Source organism: Typha latifolia, chromosome 6 (assembly GCF_019914945.1).
Source record: "Typha latifolia isolate L0001 chromosome 6, TyphaL0001v2, whole genome shotgun sequence".
NCBI lineage: Eukaryota > Viridiplantae > Streptophyta > Magnoliopsida > Poales > Typhaceae > Typha > Typha latifolia.
Window position 1 is genome coordinate 427,042 of NC_133091.1, and position 16,988 is coordinate 444,029.

Sequence of the window (16,988 nt, forward strand, 5' to 3'; positions counted from 1 at the left end):
TGAGAAGTTAGAGGAGAGGAGATTCTCTGCAGTCCCAACTGCAAATTATCTCATGCATCAGCCACTTGGCAGCCCGTAGTTGGCTGTCAGATGTGCAATAGTAGAAATAAAAGACAATCAGAGGCTGTCAAAATACCTGTTATGCAGCATTCATATAATCTGTAATCTTGCGGGGGGTGTTCAAATTGGAGCCAATCTATGTTGGCTCTAACAATTGAGAAAATTACATATCAAAAGAACCAAGGAAACAGAAAAAGAGAACTAATTAACATCCCAAAAAGAGATGATGTTGGTACAAGAGGATTGCAGCAAAATTCACACAACTGAAACTGTAACTTAAATCACACATAAGCATATTAAAAACTGAGTTTCAAATTGCTTATCACAAAAGTATCATTCTGCTACATATTAATAAGAGAAACAGAACTAAGCCCTCTTTTAAAAGCATCTGATCACTCTCCACATTGCACATTTGTACAATGACATCAACATATGAACTTGTTTAACCATTTTTTTACACCCGAAAAAACTTTGTATAGATATCTATCTCCTCGCAGGGGCATCGGGAAAATTAACTGTCTTGAGCTTTGGCCTTTGCATAAATTACTATGAACTCGAACTACAGAATGTACAAACTTTTTAGTACAGGCTAAACTTTTATTTCCAACTATCATGTACCAGCCTAAACAGGAGAAAAGAGGGAGCTATCACTAGCCTCAGTTAGCTGTACATCGCCTTCTCGGTGCCATCCTAAGAGGGATATGAGGACTGAAGTCCAATCCTCCTCTCTGCAGATAAAACAATATCATGCTAAGAGAGTTGGATAATAAAAGTAAAAAGTACTTATGCAGATTATTACCCATTGACAGGAAAATGACAAAGTCCCAAAGTAAAATGAAGGTTTAAGAAGCAGGGTGCCTTACCCCCAGCTGCGACAAGTTTCTCTACACGGGCGACTATATGCTTTCCATAAGTATATTTCTTCAGTGCGTTTAAGTGAACCTTTATTCGTGAGAGGATCAGCTCACGTTGCTGATCATCACAAGTTTCCAATACTTTCTGTACAACATAGTTAGCAAACTGGTCTTTCATCATAGCCTGCAGACAGACAGACAAAATAGCAAGTCAAATAGGCATTGTGCAGTAAGGTTATCAATTTAGATGAAATTAAGTTAGATTCAATTTCTGGAATAATATATAATGGACACTTCAACATGGATCAAACCCAGCACTCTCACGCTGCTGACTAGTTTAAAATGCATTAGTTACCGATTTCACTTGCATCCATTACGTTTGAAAGTAAAGATTTTATTTCCTTTTTAGGTAAAAGATCAGAACGGAAGGTTTAATAACTATCTTATTTAATATATATAACATATTGGGAACAATGAAGTCATACATGTCAAAAGGACTAAGCATCAACAATAGAGGAAAAGAAAGCAACTCAATGTCGGCTTAACATCAGCTCAGCATAGCGAAGCTGAAGCTTCAATATGCCAGACCCATTACTTAAGCGAGGTGCCTAGTGCAACTATATTCCTGCAGAATGTACCAAAAATTCAGTGCAAACCTGGAGAGGCTCATTTTCATCAGTAGTGCCAAGCATCTCATTTATCAATATTTGGCGGTCTGTGGGGCCACTAAAAGTTAAACACTTCTCAACAACATTTGAAGCAAACTTCTGCTGGCTCATCTGAACTATCTGTCCAGCTAATTTCTTGATAATGGAAGCACGCTCATGAGGCTTTCCATGCTCCAAAACATGCTGTAAAGCCCAAGCAACATCAGACATTGGAGATCTACAAAGTCGTATAAGCAAAATATCCAGATGCTGTAACAAACATATCAACCACAATCATATATGATGGAAACTCGCATTTGCAGAAAACCAATGGGATAAAGCCATGATAAGATGTATTCTAAGTCATGCCAAACCTTCAACAAAACAAGAAACAAACTTCAGAAAAATAGGAATAAATATTTCCATATTAGTGTAATTTTCACTTTACATCATTTAAGTGACTGGACGAGAGCACAATTGTTCATGTTTTGGATCACCAAAATGCTAAAAGACAATCCCTATAACTGTTTGTTCTAACAATGACTTTGAAAGAAAAATAAATCAGGCAAAGTAAAATGATGCCCACTTTGTCAGCTGTATTGACCCTTTACCCTTTGAAAATTAAACTATCATTTTATAAGAATATAAAGCTACCAACCAACTATTATGGAGCACCTTGTGGACATGAAATCTGACAAGTGCTAAGCTTATTAACTTATTGGAAAATACCCCTGGGCCACCGCAAATTATAAGAGAAGCCTCCCAGCATTCAAACACGATAAAGCCTTATGGCAGGAAGTCTAGCAAGCTCCACCAAAGGGTAAGACGGTTAATGATAAGCATGTTTTGTAACCCAATTCATGATAAGCAGAACAAAATCATGAAGCGGACAGTAGAAATTCTAGCAGTTTCTGGTTGGATGCTGATTACTTGGAAGGAGCACATCCCCAGTTTGACAAAGCTAGTTTCATCTTTTGCACAATAAGGGCAATATATGAAAGAAAATAACAAATCTAGTTGATCATCAAGTAAGTGAGAAAGCTAAATAGATCACGTTGTTGGAAAAAGTTGAACAAACATAGGCCAACAGTTTTAATGCAAAGCTCCAACATTCACCTGAACAACATAATTTCCATACTGGTCTTGGGCCAACAAGCAAACAGCTTGCAAAATCTCTTCCATCACAATCTGCTGAGTTTTAGGGTCATCACAGTGCTCCAACACTCTCTGAGTCAAGAACATAAAAGGTTGACTTCATGTATACAATAGTACAATATACTGACATATGAATATCTCAAAATGTATGGAAATAAAAGGTTAAGACCTGTATAACACGACAGCCATATGGATGAGTGGATAATGTCACAACTTGATCATAGAAAGTTGTGATAATAAATTGAATATAATCCTGGGGGATGCACTCGATACATTTCTGAATAACATGGTTTCCATTTTGATCACGTACACAGCGCATCACATGACCATCAAGTTCTGTAACCATTTTTGTTTTCTGGTCCATATCAACAACCTCTATTGCCTGCAGCCATAGCAACTCAGACAGTAGGAGTTTATTTTCAATTAGAATTGCATCAAATTTCAAGATGGGGCCATACGCAAAATATATCAATTGATTCAAAAAGAGTTAGGAGTAATTGTGCTGAAGATTATTATATGCGAAAGTAGATTACTATACACCAGCTACTGAAGAAACCTAAAATTTCAATTGGCAACATCAAGTAGCTCTGAAAGTATCTATGATGCTTTGAAGAAGATGCTATTGGACAAAAAATCGAAGAAAAAATTAAAAGGAATTTTTGCCTAGCAGGAGATTCTTTGAAGTTAGCAGAAAGTACAAGAGGCCATAGACACACCCTAATGGGAATAATATCTTCTACGTTCTAAAGAGGAGAACAATATTCTGCTTTCTTTGTCTTTAAATTCAATGAAGAAGAAAATGTAAATAAATACTATAATACCTTCTGGATCACTCGACAACCGTACATTTGAAGACTGAGAGCTAATACATGTCCATTAAGCTGCTCAGCTAATTCCCTTCTTTGAGCTTCACTTCCATGTTCAAAAAACTGATGGAAAGGCATAACATAAGTTGTTGTTCCCTTAAATATGTACATGTTAATAAAACTGAATGGTAGCAATAAGCAATCTCGTATGGGTGCATGTGTATGTGCATTTGCACAGATATGTATATATGTATGTATGTATATATATATATATATATATATATATAGAGAGAGAGAGAGAGAGAGAGAGAGAGAGAGAGAGAGAGAGAGAGAACCTTCTGGACCACATAGTTTCCAAACACATCAGTCATTAGTGTGAGAGCATGGGGCATGATTTCTTCAAAAACCATATTTTTTTCTTCAGTTGTTGCTGTTTCAAGTTTCTGCTGTATGAAACGGCTCCCATATTGGTCAGCACTGGACATACAAATAAGATTAACATTTAGGTTCCTAATTGATAAGATAAAAATGAAGATTCAGGTATCACAAAATGGACAGTCTTAAGCTTCAGGTCACATAACTATTAGTAAATCATAGCTGTTAAATCATAATTCAAAATCTTGAGGCAGTGGGAAAGGTCCAATTCCAAGACACAATTCACAAATCCGGGCATAGCCAACTTAGGAATGCTTGCAAGATAATTATACCTTACAACTGCATTAGCAAATATAGACGAAAATGCATCTCGCAAACAATTAAATGAAATTTGTACAACTATAATGATGAAAAATAAGATCTTTCTGCATAGATGTGAATTATGGTTTTTTCCATAAATAATAAAGAGGTTAGTATTGAGATGTCAAGATTTTCGCAACTTTGCATGCAATGTGCGTATACCTGAACTCAACGACATGACCAGCAATCTCAGCAAGCTCAAAACATCTGGTTTTGTTGCACTTGAACTCCTCTAGAAGTGAAGAAGGAAAACGCTCATCCATGTTGCCAGTTGATTCAGAATGCCAAGAACTCATAACACCTCCACCTAAGTTTCTGAAACTAGAAGACCGCAAGTTGCGCTCACCAAGCCTAAGAGGACTTCCAGGACCAGCTGAAGAAGCAACTGGACTAACCAAAGGGTTTCCTGGATATGAAAGACCCATGCCATAGGCAGAATTACCGTAATAACCATGATTTAGACCTGTAGATTTGTTCAGAAGAGGCATCCCATATTGTTTTTGAGGTTGAAGCAATGTCTCAATATATGCTTTCTGAATTCCAAGTAAATCAGCATAAGAATTGCTAGCATAACCCCTTTCAAAGGAAGGATCACTACAACTTGCTGCAGCTTGTGCATATTCAGCTGCCTTCAAGTACTGAACATAAAGCGGATCAGAAAGGGGTGATTGAAGACCAGCTGCTGCTTGATTACCAAGTCGAGTGAGATTTTGCAATTCTTGTACAGTTAATGTCGGTGGTGAAAAAATACCACCTCCTCCTAGATTCCTTGAATCCACACCAAGAGATGCAGCAGCAGCACTTTCATATAAAGGGGGCAGATTTACAGTGCCAAGGGGGTTTACCACTGATGGTATTGCAGGATTAATGGAATATCCACTTAACCCATAGCTTGTAAATGCCACATTTGTGTTTTCAAGATTCTGATATTGAGCAGACGAACCACCAGGATTGGTAACTGAAGATGCAGAACCTGCTTTCTGATATGAATGAGCTGACAGAACAGTGGGCCTATGATGTTCAACCTGTCCTTCTGGCCTTGCTGCTGAATTTCTGAAGTCTGCTAGACCTCCAACACTCTTATTCAAGTCTGGAAAAGAAGACTGTGATGATTGTGTGATAGATGGCATTCCTAAGTACTCTGAATCAGATTTCTGAGAGAAAGAGTGGTGCTTGTTACGGATTTGGCCACCTTGTGAGTCAAAAAGAAAATTCTGGTGTTCATTGATTTCCCTCTGAAGCATTGACTGACGAACTCTATCATCATCGGTTGCACCAGCAGTTGACAAGTTCATGCCTGATAAAGCAGCTAAGATTTCATCAGACTCAACTATATTTGAGGCAACACCACGAAAGGAAGACGACTCATTAAATTTCTTCTCGGCAGCATTAACTCTAACACCCACAGGTGGAAGGCCAGGACTAGGAGTTCTTGCCACCAATTGAGGATCAGGAGTCTTGCTTCTAGAAAGAGACGAGCCAATGACAGATGCATAAGTATGAGACGATGTTGCGGTACTATTCTGAATCCCACTATGATTTCTCATGCTTCCACCAGGTTGTGGCACATCTAAGCTTGCTATATCATTATGCAATGAAAAATGGGTCTCAACGGAACCCAATGGTTCCACATCATCAGCAAAGGCATTGCGACTGGCTGCACGAGAAAGATTACTTGAGATGGGAGTTCTGCGGCCAAGATCATCCTGAAACAGGAAACATGTGAATTTCACTAAAAGAAATATAGAGCATAGTGTGGCAATAGCATCAAGCAAAAAAGTGCATAAAAAGAAAGCCTGAATTTTATCTCATACAGAAAGGTACACTTATAGCAGCTTCAATTTTTTAGAATCTAGGACCATTAATGTCATCCAAGTGACCATCTGTTTGTCACAACAAAAAATTTGAAGTATGAAGCATTCAAGAAACACTAGCTATACTTGATCAATTAATAATCAAATTAATGAGAAATTAATAATAGGAATTGCATAGTAGTGCAAATAAGTAGCCAATAGATTTCAATCTCAAATTATGCATCATATGGAGTATATTTTATTAGGCAAGGGCAAGAAGTAAAATAGGATTAAAAATGAGGTTATTAGTCAAAACGACAAGCTTAAAGGAGAGGAGAATTGGATATTTAAAGTGCATAATGGCCGCAAGTTTCAACATAAAGGAAATAGTAGCTGAATATGCCAGTGATATCATATGTATGGCAAGCTTTAAAGTTGAAAGTTTAAATAAATTGGAGTTGCACTTTAGTCATCTCCATATGGTCGAGATAGTTTGGAATTTTGGATGATAGTGTTGATATACACTTCTCTTTATGTAATATTGTAGAAGATATAGATATTAAACACATCTAAAATTAGATTCTAGATCTGTCTAATGCGAACAATGCTAATAAAAAAGGCAGAGATCATGTAAATTATGTACAAATCATAAACAAAAGAAGAAACTAGTAAACACCATATAGAACACAATATGGCATAAAACTCCAAGTCTAAGGTAAAAAGAAAATAAATCAAATGAGGATCCTACATTAATGATATATTGCATTTAATTTAAATAGTTACTATTTGGGGGGCACAAATGGTTGTTAATTGTTAAAATTTGATGGCAAACACTAAAGAGAAAGTCTGTAACAGTTTCACAGACATACAATAGAGTCTACTCAGATGCATATCCAGGAGACCATGATTCTAATTTGCAAGAGGAATTAAAAAGCATGGAACATGTCCGAAGTAATTATCATCTAAATGTGTTGTGAATACAAGGTTTTAAGTAATTCTCTCCAAATTCATTATTGCCAAGTCCTTTTTGTAGTATTCAAGTTTCTCGTCGTAATTAATTCATATGATCAGGGGATTTTTCAGTTTTTATTAGATACGACAACAAGGGTCTGATAAGGATCTGTAAACATGAGCAAAAGAAAGAAGAAAAATAACAATAGAAAAAAAATTAAATTTTACTATCATTTTGCATTATAGACTAGGAAAACATATAAAGATAATTTCAGTGCAAGTGTTTTAACAACGATATGTCTGCCTAATGGTATTAGAATTTAGTGCAATGACCGGAAATACTTTTATCAGCACAATGACAATAGATCATGACATGTGAGCTCATCCGGTGTTGTATTCAGTAACAAACAAAAGGCAAAATTGTTGTTGGGAGTCGAGACATCATTTTTACCATTAAAACTTTATAATTTTTCTAAAATATGTAAGACTGCATGAAATATCAAAAAGGTTTTTATCCCTTTACCCTATTATTGAAGTCATTACATTAGAATTAATGTAGTGGTGGCCTCATTTTCAAGTGGCTTACCAAACTATGTAACCATAATAGGACAAAATCAGGAATGCAACTTGTTCCAAATTTTCCAATGCGTATCTGATACACGGATTTGTCTTTGATGTGAGGGTAAGTATTTAGCACTTGGTAACTATCGTGTTAATGCAATTGTCTATTGCAATAATTTGATTGATTACTCCTGATCATACAAAAACTTATCAAGAATAGGTCACAAAAGATACTGTTTTTTGGATCTACATTTTATGGCAAAACAGTACGAATATTTCTTTCTAACAAATTCTGATAGTTGTCATGGTGGCTTAACCCTCTTATCTAGAAAGAGCAGAAACCAGAAAATTCCTAATTCAAAAATTGTCTTCCATTGTCTCAAATCAAAACCAACTGAATCCATCCATATGTAAAGAACCAAATTCTTTCCAAGTTGACACGAGTCTCCACCTCGGGAAGAAGCATCAAATCTCCATTTTAGCTTTTATCCATGCAATACAAATTCAGATAACAATAGAAAAATACAATCATACTACACAAAATAGAACTCAGAGCAGATGGAGATTGTCAACCCACTCGATAGTCTCCAGAACAAGTATACTATTTCTACATTGTCAAGTTCATATAAAGGTTGCAGCACAAAAGGGTAAGAAATTTCAAAATTGAACAGAAAATTCAGAAAATATGAGGTCACATAACAACATTCCCCAGTAGTCAAAGCTCAATCAGATAAAATGGTCATTACCATACATTGTAAAACAACATGCATTGAATGTTATTTGAGATCACCTGAAGGATATCAGCAAAGCTCTTCTGCCGTCCGAGCGACAGCCCAATTAACCCATCTCCTCCTCTGTTTACCCACTCTCCTTGACCAGGCGCCCTCCTCGGGTCCATCTCACGCTCTTCCCTTGAGCTAAAGCCTGGTTGCTGTGAGAAGAGAGAACCGCCGCCGTCCCCTTCCTCTGTCCTGCTTTGTTTCCTTCGATCTCCAATCCCTCCTAGCACCGAGCTCCCGGACTTAAGCCTCTGCGTCGACCTCCAGTCCTCCTTGGAGAGAACCGGAGGTGGAAGCCTAGGATTCAGGTTCACGTGTGAGTAGTAGTACGAGAGGTAAGCCGGATCGGACCGGAGCTCCTCCTCGGATAAGAAACCATTCCCATTCTTGACTGCTGCAAATTCTGGCATCACAGCGGCAGCATCGCCACCAAATAGACCTCCGATGGCGGAAAGCGAACCCTCCACCGTTGGTGGAGCGGAACCACTCCGGTATATGTTGAGTTCCCTCTCCCGATCGCTTACCTCCTGCCTCCTTTGCTCTCGGAGAAGCAATCCGAGCTCCTTTTCCAATTCCTCTCCATTGAGTCCTTCTCCACCTCCACTTCCCATCATCGATCGAATCCCCATCTCCGATAGCACCGTCAATGGACTCTCGGTGACCATTAAGCAAGAACAAGACGAAGATTGACTCAAAATCAAACACACACAAAGGGAAAAAATATAGGAAAAGACAGCGAAAAACGACGACTTTATGAGCTCACTGCTTCGGAAAGTCCACAGCAGCTAGGTTTCAACTAAAATGAAAAATCTATCGTTCGCCGTCAAATCAACGATTCAAACCATTTCCAGTCGAGGAGCACTAAATTTTAGCACGGAAACCGATCGCTCCAAAACCCGAAGACCGCAAGAGCACAAATTTCGCTGGGCATCCGAGAGATCGGACCAAAAGGCGGGAACTTTCTATATCCAATCTCGATTCATCGCGCGATCGGCGATCGATTCCACCATTCCCCTAGCAAGATTGAGCTCTTTGGTCGGGGCCGTTAGGAGGGCGATAGAGTAGCGAGAGTGAAGAATAGAGAAAAGAAAGAAAGGAGAGAGTCCGAGACCCAAACGAGTGATAAGCACGAGTCTGGATCCGCTTTAGCCGTCGGATCTAAACACCAACGGTGGTGATCTACTCGAGCAGAAGTAATCCTTCGTGCAAGAACCCTAAGGGTTTTATTGCAAGTATTTAATGAGAAGATATCACTGTATCTAGGCGCGGATTTAAGAAAGTTTTTCCTGCATTACAGTTTTTTTTTTCTAATTCGATTTCTGGGGGTTTTTTATAATTTATTTTTCTTTGGGGGGATTACGATAAGTAAGTGGACTCGAGCAGTAACTCAAATCGGGTCTCTATCACTCGTGTTTTAGAACGGACGAGGCACGAGGGGCAAAGTTACATATGCCATGTCGGAATTTCCTGATTCGCTCACGTGAAACACACGTGAGAGCACGACTAATTTGGTTCGAATATGCCGTTTATTAGAAAGAACAAAAAGGTCCATTTTTTTCAGTCTTTAGTTATCAGTATAATAATCAACAAATTACTACTCAGACTTTCCACCTCTTTTAGTGATTAAAAACTTACTAAAATAAAGATTAGTTTCCACGAGAGATTGTGTTAATTTTGCTTCCAATCTTGAGACAGTGTTTGCATACAGTTTTACTTAGACAGTGATTTATGAATTTTCCATCTTGAGATGCAATTATTGGCGATTAAATCGAGCTTAGGCTATGAACATGCTCTTATTAGAATTATCTTTACTAAGTTTATAGTTGTATTTTAATACCCTTAATTGTTCGGTCAGGGTTGAAGACCATTACGTATGTTGTTGTCAATTGCTTTTCCATTTTTTTAATGCTTCAAATGTTAGGAATTAATAAGATTTAAGTGTTGGTTATGTGGATGATATGTTCAAGCAAGAAATATATTAATATATTTATTGTTATCGGATAAAACATATAGTTGAAAAGTTAAATAGATTATCTTTAACTAGACATCATAATTAAATTGTAAGCAGCCTTTAGTTCCCCTCTCTCTCTCTCTCTCTCTCCGATCAAATACCGGTTTTTATTTTCGTTTTTTCCTCTCTCTCTCTCTCTCTCTCTCTCTCTCTCTCTCTCTCTCTCTATTATTTTTTTGTTTCGTCTTTCATGTACGAGGAAGCACTGAGTTGAAAACAAGAAAGGTACCCAAAGATCTTTTCTTTCAATTGTTTTTTAGGAGCTAGTTTGGATCTCCGTTGAGACACGAAGCGCGATTTTGAGCCTATCTATATTAGGAATTTTCTATTTCGAGCAAAGATCGGTTTTTTGGGAGGCTTTATACTTCGATTTGAGGGAATTTTCTTTAAAGTTGTGCTTTTATAGTTTTATGATGCAAGAAGACGGAGAGATCTAATTTTGACCTTACCCCCATCTGAAAAATTCTTCGTTTTTCAAAAGAAAGATCGGAGCTTTGGGGTTTTGATCTCTTGTCTGCAGCACCCCAACTGCGAGGGCGTCTTCGTCTAGTAGATGGACTCCACGGTGCCGCGCCGCCGCCCCACCGCTGGCGACCGTTCCCCATTCAACCCCGTCATCGTCTTCCGCAGCCCTTCCAATCTCGCCGCCTCCGGGGGCGGCTTCGAGCTCTTCTACGACGACGAGGGCGGCTCCGGCCTCCGCCCTTTGCCCACCACCATGTCGGAATTCTTGATGGATTCTGGCTTCGACCGCATCCTCGATCGGCTAACCCAGATTGAGACGAACGTGGTCGGACGCGACCACCAGCCGGCGTCGAAAGCCACCGTCGAGTCAATGCCCAGCGTCGAGATCGCCGTGGCCCATGTCGGCGTGGACTCGCATTGTGCTGTCTGCAGAGAGCCGTTTGAGCTCGGAACCGAGGCCAAGGAGATGCCTTGCAAGCACATCTACCATAAAGATTGCATCTTGCCATGGCTCTCGTTAAGGAATTCGTGCCCCATTTGCCGCCATGAGCTGCCCACGGATGAATTGAATAGTGCCGAGCAAACTCCGGTAGCTTTAACGATTTGGAGGCTTCCGGGTGGTGGATTTGCTGTTGGAAGATTCTCGGGAGGAAGGAGAGCAGACGAGCGCGAGTTTCCAATTGTGTTCACAGAAATGGATGAGGGCTTCAATGAAAGCGGCACACCAAGAAGGATTTTATGGCAGTCTCGAGGGAATCGGACAAGGGAGACGGGAGGGATCGGTGGAGCATTTCGTAGTTTCTTCTCATTTTTCAGGCGATTGCATCCTTCCTCTTCTCATAGACATCATAACAGCTCTATGAGGAGGAGTTCAAGGCAGGCTTCATGGTTAGGCATTGGAAGATAGCAAGGGAATATGATGGCTAGTAGGTAATGATGCAGGAAGTTTTCGTCCATTGTTAACTGCTTACTCTGTCAGCTTCATTGTTATTTGCTCCTTTTGATCTGACAAGAATAGGAAAGAATTTATAAACGATGAGTTCCAGATTCTTATCATTCTCAATTTAAATTCACTGTAGATAGAGAATTGTTGTCCCTCTTTATTGCAATCTTATTTTTAAAGCAGTTTCTTGTAGACGATATGGATGAAATTGATGGCCTTGATGTAGGCCTTGCAAATTGTGAGGCAACATGTTCTTGCATTAGATCATCTTCTTTTTGAAACTTTGGTGTGATCTGTAGACTGTAGTCATACAATACTACAATACACTTCGCATATGAAGATTTTGGATTCTCTTGTCTTTAGCATTTTGAATGATTCTTTTTTCCCTCTGTTCTTTTTCACATGTACACATCCTCTTTATAAATCAGTTTAGCTTCTATTGTCAGATGATCCATTTTCATATATGAAGCTTCTGGATGGTGTTTACTCTCTATATTAAGATGATAAGGAATATATGTTATCCTTTTGTATAATTCAATTCCTGCACCAAGAAGAGTAAATGGATAGATCCATATGAGTGCTCTTGGTCCAGAAACCTATATTTTGTTGCTGAATCATTTCGTTTAGACAATTCCTTGAGGATCGTTATTTCCCCTTCAGAATGGCAACAGGAATTGTTTCTTTTATTTGTTATATGTAAGAGAGTAAAATATACCAGATCCAAATACAAGGAGTTATTGAAATGGCCTTCATAGGATTACTCTGACAGCAATGTCCACAAGCAGCTGAGCAGAAATTTATTGGATGTTGAAGTTGATTTACATCAATCGGTTTCTTTTTTAAATTCAAGTTGCTTCCGAGCATTTGTTCAAATTATTCCTTTTCTTTTATTGTCCCTTGTCATCTTATATCTTGCTTAACTAGTAATTCTTATGCTTCAATATTAGAATGGATGTTGTATAATTCAACAGTGTGTTTGTCTGATCAATTATCTTTGTGGAATATTCATATGCTTAGCTCAATGATTATTTTTCCAATTACCTTAGTATTCATCTTTTAGTTATATATCTGCAATACGAATATAGATTACTATTCTCCTGACCCCTGGATTGTTATTGGTAATCCTCATTGTTTGGATATTTGCATGACAAATGTGTCAGTAGGTTGGTTTCAGATTTGCAGTGAAGGTTTTCTCCAAGAATCGCAGGCAGCTGCAAGGGAACTCTTCTGAAACTTGCTACCAGGAGCATACCCGAGTGTAATTTTCTTTTTAGTGGACATCTGAGATTCTGAGCAGTATTGTTTGGTGCTCGAATTAGATCTCATCCTTTTATCTGATGTAATTGGAGTATTTGACCAACAGATCTCCTCACAAACTTACTAACTACTCTTCAAGAGTATTTGATTTGTATTTATCTTATTAAGAATTGATTTCGATATCTTTTTCTAGTTTATCTGATTGTAATATGACAAATCTTTTTAATCTATTCTACGTGAAAAAAATTATAAAGTAATGTTATATTAGAATTGGATAGATTATAGATAAACTAGAAAGATTTATCATATCATATAATTGGATGAACTATGAAAAAAATTGTCAGGTTTTTTGAATGGTCGGTCAACTCGATTTAGTGGTAACAAAACGAAGATCTTGGAAAGTAAAATATATTGCGGCTCCTCCGTTAACTTCAATTCTATCGGAATTAAGGAAACAAAGTAGGAATCAAATTAATTTGCTGCACTAAGCCACTCAGTTTCTTGCTGTCCAAATCGGCTACGAAGCCGCGCGCATTAAATCGCGGGCCCTGATGCCAACTCGGAGGACCGATGCTAATATGCAATCAAATCGCGACACGTGTATGTGGGCGCCAAGTCCCCGGGCTTCATATACTTCTACGTTTCGCCTCTCATATATCCTCTTCTCCCCTCCCATCTTCTCTCTTTCCTTGGATTGAGAAAATAAGATGATGAAAGCCGATGAGGAGATGTGCCGCGAAAGGGTCATCGAGTTCCAGACCGACGACGAGGAGAATGCTGGCCTTCAACTCGATAGATCCTACTCATCCTCATCCTCATCCTCATCCTCATCTTCATCCTCTGCCTCGGTCTCTTTGTATAATCGTGAAGACTCTGAGACAAATTCTCATCAACTCTCATGGCCGCAAAGCTACAGGTTTTCTATATATATATCCTTCGTCATCTTTAGGTTCCTCTTAGAAAAATATATTACATCTTGGGTTTTGAGAGATTTTCTTCTCGATCGTTTTATATATTTTGGCAGGCAGACGATTGATAGGCTAAGTACTTTGTCTTCGCCGACCGTTGGATTCTTGAGTGGTTCAAGCTTCATTCATGTGTCGGAACCCTTCTTGAGAGGAGCCTCCGCCGTGGCCGCGGAGGGCTTGCCGACATATCTCACCAAGCCTCTTGTTCCTCCCGCCACGGACATTGAAGAAGGCTTGTATGGTCCTCTGCCACCATCCACCATCACATCGAAACCCTTTCTGAAATCTCCTTACCGTGAAGTGCCTCCCTCGCCGCAATGTTCGACTTCTCAGGCGATCACCAATGGTAACTATTCATGCACTCCATAAATAACTTTATTCATTCTTTTGTTAGTATTTTTCTTTTTTTGAAAATTTATTATACCTTACCTTTGCAGTCCAACCCATACTTTTTTACTTTAAATGCTTGAATATAATTATGAATATAAATTTTAACCTAATATTGATGATGGCGTGGAAATACTTTAACCCATGCATGTAGTAAATCTCTGTTTGGCAGAGTAATGGCAGCACGTTTTTGAGACAATAAAAGCAAAATGCTGCATCGGCTGTAATAAATAGATTTTCTTTTTCTTTTTTCGTTCTACTAGAGTAGATTGTCTGCAGCTTTGTCTGCATTTGTTTCCTGCAATCAGGATACTTGAAAGCCATTGATTGGCCTACATTGACTACCATAAATTATTCATACCTGGTCTGCAGGAATCAATGTACTATGTGGAGTGGGGCTTCTTACTACCCCGTATGCAATCAAAGAAGGTGGGTGGTTAGGCATGCTGCTGCTGTTCTTTTTGGGAGCTATCTCATGTTACACTGGGATTTTGCTGAAGAGATGCTTGGATAGCTCTCCTGGATCAGAGACTTATCCTGACATTGGTCAGGCTGCATTTGGGAAAGCTGGTAGATTATGCATATCTGTAAGTTTCTTGACTAACATTAACACTTCAATGCACTGAGTTTACTTTTACCATCAATAACACTTCCACTCTCATGATGCAGATTATCCTTTACTTAGAGCTTTACGTAAGTAAAATCCTTTACAGTTCTCATTCCTCTATGTTCTTTAGCTTACTTGTTCTCCTGGATTACAAAATATTGCTCCACAGGCATGTTGTGCGGAGTACATTACACTAGTGGGTGATAGCTTGTCTTCAATTTTCCCCAATGCCCATGTTAATATGATGGGAGTTGCTTTGGGTCCTCATCAAGTTTTTGCCATAGCAGGAGCCGTCGCAGTTCTTCCAACTGTTTGGCTTAGAAACCTTAGTTGGCTATCTTATCTTTCAGGTGATGCTTGTTTCTTTACTATTTGCTATCAAACAGTAATTTAAGAGCCAAAATAATTGTTCTTGGATTTAATTTCAGCTGGAGGAGTGCTTGCATCAATTTTGGTGGTCATCTGCTTGTTTTGGGTTGGTGTGGTTGATGGAGTCGGGTTTCGAACAGGTGGAACTGCACTGGATTTTTCGCGTCTTCCAGTTGCACTTGGATTATATGGTTTCTGTTACTCAGGGCATTCTGTTTTCCCAAATATATATTCTTCGATGGAGGATCGATCGAAGTTTCCGACAGTTTTAATATTCAGGTAAAATTAAGGCAGTATTCCATCTTTTTATGACTGATTGATTCTTTGTTATTGGGTATCTTGATGGCATACTATGCAAATGGTAACCAGTTCTCTATCTCCTCTAATTATACTCTGTAAAATTTCACTCCTTCATGCATATTGTTACTGTATTCTACATAGAAACTCTCCTTCTAGATGGCAATACTCTTTTCTGCTTGCTATACGATGATCTTTCTCTAGTGCAGTTTTCTAGTGTGCACCTTATTTTATGCTGGAGTAGCTGCGACCGGTTTTCTGATGTTCGGCGAATCTACTCAGTCTCAGTTTACACTTAATATGCCACAGCAGTACTGGTCCTCAAGCATTGCAGTTTGGACTACGGTACGAGTTATGATTCAAGAGATCATTTATGTTACAGAAAACATAGTATGCCACATAAGAAGTTTGTAAATCCAGAGATATTTTAGGAGCTAATATTTCCTTGTGATGCAGGTAATAAATCCATTAACGAAGTATGCCTTGACAATGACTCCAGTTGCCTTGTGCCTGGAAGAGCTCCTACCATCAAACCAACAATCTTACTTGACTGCAATCTCGATCAGAACGATTCTAGTTCTCTCAAATGTCGTCGTAGCTCTTGCGCTTCCATTCTTCGGTAGGGACTTTTTGTTATAAAATTATTTGACTGCAGTGTCGATCAGAACCTTATTTTGCTACTTTGAACTTCGAAATGTAGACATCTGACTGTCTAAATTTCTATAAGATGTGCATCTTTTTAACTATAACTGGCTGTCTTTCTGCATTGCAGGTTTTGTCATGGCATTGCTAGGATCTGTTTTCACAATGCTGGTGGTATGTTTATTTTTAAGCTGTTCTTCATGCTTTCAATCCTTCAAAGCATAATTTTTTTTCTGAAACAAATTTTTTCACTTGATATACACCCTTTTGCAGGCCCTTATTTTACCATGTGTGTGCTATCTCACTATCCAGCGCAGATCGGTAAATGCTTTACAGGTAATAGAATTTTTTTTTTCATAGCTATTACTCTCCCTATCAAAGATCAGAGTAGAATTGAGATATCAATTTTACCCAATAATTGTTTGATCCTTTAAACGCTGTTCGTCTTAAGTTTCATCTAGCTACTCACATGCTTTTTCGTCCAGGTCTCAACTTGCATTTCGATTATTATGGTAGGAGTGGCATGCTCTTGCATTGGCTCATACACCTCAATCAAGCAGATGATCGATGCCAAATGATCGTGAGCAATTGGATTCTAACAAGTGATACTTGGTGATGAATTGATGTAGATACTCCTTAGAGAGGTTCTATGGATGCAGTTCCATTTATTTTTCTCATATCCACATAACAGAAGTGATTAT

General features: G+C 38.6%; 3 protein-coding genes across 6 annotated transcripts; 2 read left to right on the forward strand and 1 right to left on the reverse strand.

Moving 5' to 3' along the window:
* Positions 1–354: 354 nt before the first annotated feature.
* On the reverse strand, positions 355–9,145 carry LOC140791406 (pumilio homolog 2-like). The gene is made up of 9 exons (XM_073141963.1): positions 8,353–9,145; positions 4,420–5,963; positions 3,858–3,999; positions 3,538–3,645; positions 2,886–3,098; positions 2,678–2,788; positions 1,571–1,765; positions 924–1,098; positions 355–788 (listed from the first exon to the last, which is right to left on the reverse strand). The coding sequence occupies exons 1-9, from the start codon at positions 9,004–9,006 to the stop codon at positions 751–753; spliced, it is 3,180 nt and encodes a 1,059-aa protein (XP_072998064.1). The 5' UTR covers positions 9,007–9,145; the 3' UTR covers positions 355–750.
* Positions 9,146–10,393: 1,248 nt separating this feature from the next.
* On the forward strand, positions 10,394–13,209 carry LOC140790230 (E3 ubiquitin-protein ligase RDUF2-like). 4 transcript variants are annotated; one of them, XM_073140214.1, is made up of 2 exons: positions 10,394–11,747; positions 12,924–13,209. In XM_073140214.1, exon 1 carries the CDS (start codon positions 10,906–10,908, stop codon positions 11,722–11,724), a length of 819 nt encoding a protein of 272 aa, XP_072996315.1. In that variant the 5' UTR covers positions 10,394–10,905; the 3' UTR covers positions 11,725–11,747; positions 12,924–13,209. The 4 variants fall into 4 exon arrangements, with proteins under 4 accessions (XP_072996315.1, XP_072996316.1, XP_072996313.1 ...); XM_073140215.1 differs by having other exon boundaries at positions 12,935–13,209; XM_073140212.1 differs by having other exon boundaries at positions 10,394–10,577; positions 10,834–13,209.
* A 515-nt stretch (positions 13,210–13,724) lies between these two features.
* On the forward strand, positions 13,725–16,911 carry LOC140790459 (amino acid transporter AVT1C-like). The gene is made up of 11 exons (XM_073140575.1): positions 13,725–13,933; positions 14,042–14,331; positions 14,745–14,959; positions 15,042–15,069; positions 15,231–15,329; positions 15,408–15,627; positions 15,855–15,990; positions 16,102–16,264; positions 16,418–16,461; positions 16,561–16,623; positions 16,773–16,911. Exons 1-11 carry the CDS (start codon positions 13,725–13,727, stop codon positions 16,863–16,865), a joined length of 1,560 nt encoding a protein of 519 aa, XP_072996676.1. The 3' UTR covers positions 16,866–16,911.
* Positions 16,912–16,988: the final 77 nt, after the last annotated feature.